The sequence below is a fragment of the Palaemon carinicauda genome, chromosome 31 (assembly GCF_036898095.1).
Source record: "Palaemon carinicauda isolate YSFRI2023 chromosome 31, ASM3689809v2, whole genome shotgun sequence".
NCBI lineage: Eukaryota > Metazoa > Arthropoda > Malacostraca > Decapoda > Palaemonidae > Palaemon > Palaemon carinicauda.
This window is the reverse complement of record NC_090755.1, coordinates 1,624,725-1,634,724: the sequence shown is the minus strand read 5'-3', so window position 1 is coordinate 1,634,724 and position 10,000 is coordinate 1,624,725. Positions and strand designations below refer to the sequence as shown.

Genomic DNA, 10,000 nt, shown 5'->3' with positions numbered 1-10,000 from the left:
TATATATATATATATATATATATATATATATATATATATATATGTGTGTGTGTGTAAATGTGTATATATATATATATATATATATATATATATATATATATATATATATATGTGTGTAAATGTGTGTGTATATATATATACATACATATATATATATATATATATATATATATATATATATCACATATTTATATATATACATATATATATATATATATATATATATATATATATATATATATATATACAGAGAGAGAGAGAGAGAGAGAGAGAGAGAGAGAGAGAGAGAGAGAGAGAGAGAGAGAGAGAGAGAGAGAGAGAGAGAGAGAGAATGTCATCAGCCTCTAGTAAAAGCATTCATCTTCTATTTAGGAAGCATATATTCCAACCATGGATCAATCTTTCAATTGGCACTCCAGCAGCTTGAAGTACAGTTGGACGCAGGAATTCCTGGTACACCTCGTTCTGAGAAAGTGCACCTAGTCACACTCTTACCGCGTGGCGAGTTCCTGTGTTTAGCCCCACCCACAATCTTTGCCATCTCTCCTTACACTATTTGTTTGGTTACTCGTTGCGAAGTAAGTGTTTGACGGGGTACACTTCTTCGGAGCGAGGTGTACCATGAACTTCTGCATCCAACTGTACATATGGACTATACCCTGAATTACTGGTAAGAAATTGACGTAAGTAGTTGCGATTACCCTCAAGAGAAAGCCTCAACTGACATTTATTATTATTATTATTATTGAGTTAAAAGTAATGGCTGCATCGGCAGAGTTTATTTTCTTATCCAATTTTTCTATTTTCCGGATAATTCTCTTCTCTAGAGCACTGCAATCAGCCAGCAGACTTGAAAAATTCATCCGTCGGGTGAATGACAAAATCGGGAAGACTTTTCAAGTATATTCTCACAAAATACAAGTAAAACTTTTGGTACAAAATAGTAAAAACTACGACGCGTTTTTTTACTATTTTGTACCAAAAGTTTTACTTGTATTTTGTGAGAATATACTTGAAAAGTCTTCCCGATTTTGTCATTCACCCGACGGATGAATTTTTCAAGTCTGCTGGCTGATTGCAGTGCTCTAGAGAAGAGAATTATCCGGAAAATAGAAAAATTGGATAAGAAAATAAACTCTGCCGATGCAGCCATTACTTTTAACTCAACCTGCCTAAAAGAAGGTCTCCTACCACGATATTATTATTATTATTATTATTATTATTATTATTATTATTATTGTTATTATTATTATTATTATTACTAGTTAAGCTACAATCCTAGTTGAAATAGCAGGATGCTAAAAGCCCAAGGGCTCCAACAGAGAAAAGTAGCCCAGTGAGGAAAGGATATAAGGAAAAAAACTTTATGAAAAGTAATGAATAAATATATAAAATATTTCCTGTCCCAACCCTCTGCTAGACTCCTTATTCCTTTGCATAGTATCCAAAGTTACACACATATCACAGGCCCAGTATGTACAGTCATCATCTTTCAGTAAACAATTTTTACACAAATTGCAAACAAATAAACCAAATAAACAACACTTGGAAACTGCCTTCAAACCTTAGGATATTATTATAATTATTACTAGTCAATCTACATCCCCGGTTAAAAAAGAGGGATGCTATAAGCCCAAGGGCTTCAACAGGACAAAATAGCCCACACTGTTTGAAATTTGCCATATAAACGGTAAAAATCCTGAAATAAATGTCGCCAGGAATTTATAGTTCTAAAAACCGATATATTGACGCAAAGGAGTGATATTACGGTCACCAACCCGTTAATAATAATAATAAAATAGGGTTAAAATTACGGTCGCCTGTATTTTACTGATATACAGCTGAGAACTATATTTTTACGGAAAATTTCAGGTTAAAATTACGTTTTTTTTAAAGAGTGCAGCGGGGAAAGGAAATAAGGGAATAAATAAACTAAATGAGAAGTAATGAATAATAAAGAATATTTTAAGATTTGTAACAACGTCGAAAAGATCTACCAAAAACATAAACTATGAAGAAAGTCTGTTCAACATAAAACATTCGCAGCAAGTTTGAACTTCAGAAGTTCCAAGAATTTAACTTCCCGATTAAGTATACCATTCCACAATCTGGATAAATTAAACAGCCACGATAGCGAGACTGAATAAGCCCCCCCTTAAAAAAAATTTAAAATAAAACAACTGAGTTATCATTATGGTGGAAAACCCTCTACATGCAAATGTCTTTTACGACCATCCGGCTTTGGGTGTTTGCTTTGCATATAGACACCGACGTCGGATGCGATTATCTCGACAGGATGCCACGACGATGGATGGATGCTTGGAGGGAGGGGGGAGGGAGGGGGGGGGATCCAAGGACTCACCTGGCAAAAATATTAAAATAGGAAAGGATGAACTGAATAATAAGTGGATTAAGGTGGGACGGAAATGCCTTCGTATTTCCAAAAATAGTCGCCTGTATATACATACACACAGACACATATACATATATATACACACAGACACATATATACATATACACACAAGACACACATATGCTTATACACACACACACACACACACACACATATATATATATATATATATATATATATATATATAAATATATATATATACCTCTTAAATATATACATATATATAGACATATATACATAAATATACCCATCTTATATATATATATATATATATATATATATATATATATATATATATACACACTTATATAGATACATACATATAATATATATATATATATATATATATATATATATATATATATATATGTATATGCACACATCTTTATATATATATATATAAAGATGTGTGTATATATACATATACATATATATACATACATATATATACTGTATATAGGTATATATACACTCACATCTTTATATATATATATATATATATATATATATATATATATATATATATATATATATATATATATATATATACATATATATATATATATATATATGTGTGTGTGTGTGTGTGTGTGTGTATCGCCATGATCAGCTGAGCTGTAATAGTCGGAGTTATCCATACTAGGTTGGTTCGCCATAGCCAATCCGCACTGGCCAGCGTGGTGATGAAAGCTGGCTAAACCCCACACATGAATAAGGACATGTCTGAGGCCTATGTCCTGCAGTGGCCAAGAAACGGCTACATTTGTTGTTATTGTATATTTGTATGTTGTATATATGTATACATATGGCTAAGTATATATTACTTCCGACTGTAATTGAACAGTTTAACATGTTTCTTGAAAAAGTTCCATAGAAGAAACAAAGAAAATATAAATGAATCACTATATTTCGACCAATATTGGTCGAAATACAGTGATTTATTTCTATTTCCTTTGTTTATTTTATGGGCCTTTTTCAAGAATCACACACACACACATACATACACACACACGCATATATATATATATATATATATATATATATATATATATATATATATATATATATATATATATATATATATATATATATATATTGCTAAGGATAGTCTCTTGTACCATTTCGTTAATCTTCATTTACAGAAATTGGTAAGAAAGGGTTCTAAAGACTGATTATTATGTGCCCCATAACAGCTCGGAAGGTATACAAGTAAATATACCATATCCTTTACTGGGAAACGTTAGAAATTTGGTTTGTGAAGTTAGATATCCTAAATTAGGGTCAAAGAATGCTGTTTAATCTTTCCTTGCGAGTTTTATTGCTGTTCATGGCCACTTAAGCTTGTCTGCCAATGCCGATAGTAAGGACATATGATATTTAGAGAGGCTTAATTCTATCTAAACTTTATCTGTGGATTAAGTTATTTCAGTAGCACGGGGTACTGTAAATCAATCTCTGCTTTACATAAATTTAAATATTTTTTTTATTGATATTGTAATTGTTGAACTTTGGTGCCATAGTCTCCATGGATATTTTAATCTTACTACTTTTAAATAGGTTAGGTATCTTTCTTTTCCTGTTAACATACGCTACAGGGGTCTAAGCGATGCCAGGCAGGGCAGCCGATCGGAACTACGGTCTATCCCAAAGCTAAAGCGAAGTCCTTCAAAAAGAAGGAGGATATCAGATAACTCCTAATCAAACAATCAATCAAAAAGAAGGCAACCGTGCTTACCCCATACAACAATGGGAAAAAAGCTCGTTGATAGAAGAAAATTTTTATGTTTTGAAGTTCATAGTTAATATAAAGTATTTCAACATGCTGGATTCTTTAGTTAATTTTCCTTGGTATCTTTAGCGTTGTGTAATCACTAATTATTTCTTCTCAACGTCTTGCGTAGTTTGTGAGCGCGGATCAAGGCACTTTAATTCAGTATAATGACATACACATGAATGACTTCCTCTATTCAAAGCACAGAAGTCTAGATATGCCACAATCAAAAGAAAGATAATAGGTGAGGATGTTTTCCTATCTGGTGTTATTTAATCTATTTCCATCCAGGGCTGTACTACTATCCCCCACTCCGCTAACAGCGCAATGTAGTACCCAATGGTGTCTATGGTAAGACTTATCAATTTACTACGCAAAATTTTTAAAAATCCTTCGCATAGCACAGTCATTCTGCGTCGTACAGTTGGCTTCATTATTTCCGGTACACTTCATGGGAAGATAAGCTACGTATATAATAATATTTTTCAAATAAAGAAATTCCTAAAATTATTTTCATCACGTGTTTACAAACTCAACGACTTTGTTTTGCCAACAGTTTCTCTTCTGATTAACACAACGCTACCTGAAACGATGTATAGCATTCAGACGTCTCCTTACCTTCCCTTGATGTGTACCGGAATTAATGAAATCAACTGTATTTTAAATGTCTTGACTCAAAGGCTTAAGCTGGAATCACACAAGGCTCCTTTTTTCGCCAGCAGCGAGCCATTGCTGCCGAAAATGGGAAACCGGGAGCATTTTGCTCGAGATATTGGCTTCCCAACTGGACGGGAAGCAGCGAGGCCATCCAGCGCTGCTGAGGAGCAGCTGGGTGAAACCCTGCAGTTGAACTACGAACTCAAAAGGTTGGAAAGCAAGAAGGAAGAAAGAAAGTGGAGCTCAAACTGATGACTAAAATGGGGTTCACAACCATGGCAGTTTAGTGATGCCTACAGTGCACAGCGTGAGGTGCACTGACGACACGACACCATCATAATAAACAGACCTTATCAGACTGTACCGCACGTGTTTCATACACGCTCATACACTGTAATCCTATGGTTTTTTTTATCTCTCGCTCTCTCCCGCAATGATACTAGAACCTGTTTAAGCTTGCCATCGCATGTTACAGACTGATTGAATTCTTGTGACATTCTTGCACTAAACTGCTTATACATAAGCACGTTATTTGTTAAATAAACTTTACTTGCATTCACTTCGCCTCTCTGTTAGTACCTAACAGCGACCTCGCACAGGTCTCTATAAAAAGCAAATATCAAACAACTGAAAAAGCCAACAAGTTTTAGCAGTATACTCGCGTACCTCTAAAGAGGTCAAAAGATTCAGCCCGACGAAAAAAGGGAAAAATCCAATAGTCTGTGAACCCTATACACTGACAGAGAAACATAGGGGAAGCCAGAACAAACACGAGCCTCCTCTTCTGCAAACAGCCTTAAGGAAATGATCCAAATAATCTCCCCCTCATCTCCCCAGAGACATAGAAATTTACCCTGGGCGTTTGATGCCAACGTGCTGCTGCTCAGAGAGGGGGGTTGCTATTTACAGCGCTTCTCCTTCGGAGGAAAATAACCTAATCCACCTCCGGGCCTGAGAGACACAGGTTCTCACGCCCCGAGTCCAGAGTTCAGGGACAGGTCGATGGTCGTACTGCCTCTGACCTGAATCCGTTTTGAAGCGTAATGGTTTCTCCTTTCGTTTTTCGGTCTTTGCTGATGAAACCGAAGCTAGTTCCTCTCTCTCTCTCTCTCTCTCTCTCTCTCTCTCTCTCTCTCTCTCTCTCTCTCTCTCTCTCTCTCTCTCTAAGCATACATCCCCTTTGGAATATTAAGACTAAAAAAACTATGAAAAGCCAGTTTTGCTTAGTATTTGTATAGTATTGTTTTAATATGCATCAGCATATATTTAAAAATAAAAATATTTGACCGAAAGAGGTGAGTTTTGGATTTATAGAATTTGGCCGGTCGCAAGGCCAAAGAAGACCAATCAGTGTGGAGTGTCAACGGAGGAGAACCACGTAGACACACTATGGATTAAAAGTTGAGAGAAGTTCAACTTCAACAGCAAGATGGAAGAAAGGAAAATAAAATGAAAGTAAAGTATAAAGCCAAACATCATCATCATCTCCTTCTACGACTATTGACACAAGGGCCTCGGTTAGATTTCGCCAGTCGTCTCTATCTTGAGCTTTTGATTCAATACTTCTCCATTCATCACCTTCTACTTCGCGGTTAATAGTCCTCAGCCGTGTAGACCTGAGTCTTCCAACTCTTCTAGAGCCTTGTGAAGCCCAACTGAACGTGTGTGAACTTATCTCTCTTGGGGAGTACGAAGAGCATGCCCAAACCATCTTCATCTACCCCTCATCATGACATCGTCAACATATGGCACTCGAGTAATCTCTCATAGTTTCATTTCTTATTCTGTCCTGCCATTTAACTCCCAATATCCTTCTGAGGGCTTTGTTCTAAACCACGAGTGGAAATAAGGTCTGAACGTCGGAAATGATATTTGTTAGTGCATGCTTGTTTGCACGTGCCAGCATGATCTTGATTTTTACTCTGATTTGTATATATTCATTTATTAATTCTGTGATATGTATTTCCTTATTAAGTCTGAACATGTTCAGTTAATCCTTCAGAGGGAAAAATGGAAAAAAACAAGTACATGCAAACAAACAACCACAAAAGAAGCTAAGCACGAACGAGCTATACTCAACGCAGCGAAAAATGACCGATAGAGGAGGGCACTTGGTTTGAAAGGACTCTACCACTTGTGCCACGTCTCCACACATCACCGACCTGCTCTCCAACTCTGTCTTTCTTTTTCTCTTTGTTTCTATATAAATTGGTGTATTTCATAACATCTGTGCGTGAATCAAAAGCCAAGTGGGACGAAGTGCTAGGATGCAAGAAAGGAAACGCTGACCGGAGAGAGTTTGGCTTAGAAAAGTAAGATAGAAGCGAGGGGCTTTAAGCCAAAGTATGTGGCAGACCTATCCCTATAAGAATGTCAGCTTATATGTACCCCGAGGAAACCGAATCAGGAAAATTATACAAATTAATATCAATGTTCCAGTACTTTTCTGGCCAAACAGTACTACATTGGATCCCTTTCTCTGGTTACAGCTCATTTTGTATTTGCCTACAAATTCACTAAATAGTCTAGCCTGTTCTTTTCACGTTCCCCTATGTCCTCCTACACCTGACAACACTGACATTACCAAACAATTCTTCTTCGCTCAAGGGGGTAACGAGTGCATTGTAATTGTTCAGTGGCTACTTTCCTTTTGGTAAGGGTGGAAGAAGAGACTCTTTAGCTAAGGTAAGCAACACTTCTAGGAGAGGGACACTCCAAAAACAAAAAATTGTTCTCAATTGATCCATAGAGGATGATCCTTATTTTTTATCCATAGAGGATAATCCATGTTCTTGATCCCTAGAGAATTCCTTACTTTTTATCTATAGAGGATAATCCTTATTTTTTATTCATAGAGGATAATCCTTATCTTTTATCCATAGAGGATAATCCTTATTTAGGATCCATCGAGGATAATCCTTAATTTTGATCTAAAGATGACAATCCTTATTTTTGATCCATAAATGATAATCCTTCATTTTGATCTATAGAGGATAATCCTTATTTTTTATCCATAGAGATTAATCCATGTTCCTAATCTCTAGAGGATAATCCTAATTGTTTAATCCATAGAGGATAATCCTTATTTTTGATCCATAGAGGATAATCGTTACTCTTGATCCTTAAAATATAATAGTTATTTTTTATCCTTTAAATACAAATTATACTTAATCCTTAAAATATAATAGTTATTGTTGATCCTTAAAATCTAAGTTATTCTCAATCCTCAAAATATAATAGTTATTTACAGTCCCTAAAATATATTCGATATTCTTGATCCTTAAAATACGATAGTTATTCTTGATCCATATAATATAAGTTATTCTTAATCCTTAAAATATAAGTTATTCTTGATCCTTAAAATATAATAGTTATTCTTGATCCATATAATATAAGTTATTCTTGATCCATATAATATAAGTTATTCTTAATCCTTAAAATATAAGTTATTCTTGATCCTTAAAATATAATAGCTATTCTTGATCCATATAAGTTATTCTTGATCCATATAATATAAGTTATTCTTAATCCTTAAAATATAAGTTATTCTTGATCCTTAAAATATAATAGTTATTCTTGATCCATATAATATAAGTTATTCTTAATCCTTAAAATATAAGTTATTCTTGATCCTTAAAATATAATAGTTATTCTTGATCCATATAATATAAGTTATTCTTAATCCTTAAAATATAAGTTATTCTTGATCCTTGAAATATAAGTAATTCTTAATCCTTAAAATATAATAGTTAATTTTTATCCTTAAAATATAAGTTATTCTTGGTCCGTAGAAAATAATCGTTATTCTTGATCCTTAAAATATAATTAGTCATAATCCTTAAAGGGTAATCCTTATTCCTTATCCCTTTCCCTTAGAATAAAATCCTCTTCTCCATCATCTTAAAATTCAATATATAAACCAGATATCAATGCATCATAAAACCAGTTTGGCCAACTCTTTATACCTTTTTAACGATATCAAATTCTCTATCTTTTCCCGTATTTCGTAATTCACTCAATACGTTGACCCAGATACCAATGTCCATATTCCGTATCCTGATAATCAAATCAAAACTAAAGAAATATGGCGTCATCTCAACGACCTTTCACTCAATGACGTCACGAAAGAAATAATACGGAAAAAAATGTCTTCATAGAAAACAGACCAAGGTTGATTTAGGTGAAATTTTTGAAAGTTAATTTTTCATCTACTTTCGTCATTATTATTATTATTATTAATATTATTATTACTTGCTAGGCTTTAACCCTAGTTGGAAAAGCATGATACCATAAGACCAAGGGCTCCAACAGGAATAGTAGCCCAGTGCGAAAAGGAAATAACGAAATAAATAAAGCACAAGAGAAGTAATTAAATATTAAAATATTATAAGCAGAGTAACAACATTAAAATAAATCTTTCATATATAAACTATAAAAACTTTAAAAACAAAAGGAGAGAAATAAAACAGACTAGTGTGCCCCAGTGTACTCTCAAGCAAGAGAACTCTTCCCAAAAATAGTGAAAGACTATGGTACAGAAGCTATAGCACTACCCAAGAATATTGAACAGTGGTTTGATTTTGAAGTATCCTCCTAGATGAGCTGTTTACCGTAGTTAATGAGTCTCTTTTACCCTTACCAAGAAGAGAGTAGCAACTGAACAATTACATTGCAGTAGCTACCCCCAAGGGGTGAAAAAGAATTGTTTGGTAATCTCAGCGTTGTCAGGCGTATGGGGACAGAGGAAAATATGTAAAAAATATGCCACACTATTCGGTGTAAGTATAGGCAAAGGGAAAATGAGAAAAATGAGCCGTAACGAGATAGAAGGATCCAATGTAGTACTGTCTGGCAAGTCAGAGGAACCAATTAACTTTCTAGCGGTAGTATCTCAACGGGTGGCTGGTGTTAATATATCACTTCGCCTACTGCAAGTATATGACTTTATATCGATGACAGTTAATTTATTCATTTCACGTACTCCGAATGGAAACCCTCTCTCTCTCTCTCTCTCTCTCTCTCTCTCTCTCTCTCTCTCTCTCTCTCTCTCTCTCTCTCTCTCTCTCTCTCTCATTTAATATTCATATGTATACAGCATATACACAAAATTATACATATATTATATAGACAAAAACACAGATATGTATGTATATATATAT

At 34.3% G+C, this 10,000-nt stretch overlaps 2 protein-coding genes across 2 annotated transcripts in view; one reads left to right on the top strand and one right to left on the bottom strand.

Annotated features, from left to right (window-relative positions):
• Nucleotides 1-7,764, top strand: part of LOC137625072 (putative uncharacterized protein DDB_G0292636) — a 35,120-nt gene extending 27,356 nt beyond the window's left edge. The window contains exon 3 of the mRNA XM_068356002.1: nt 7,697-7,764. Coding sequence (XP_068212103.1) covers nt 7,697-7,764 — 68 coding nt within the window. The remainder of the gene's footprint in view (nt 1-7,696) is intronic.
• LOC137624232 (uncharacterized) overlaps nt 1-10,000 on the bottom strand; it is a 421,277-nt gene that overhangs the window by 305,716 nt on the left and 105,561 nt on the right. The gene's annotated exons all lie outside the window — the stretch shown is intronic.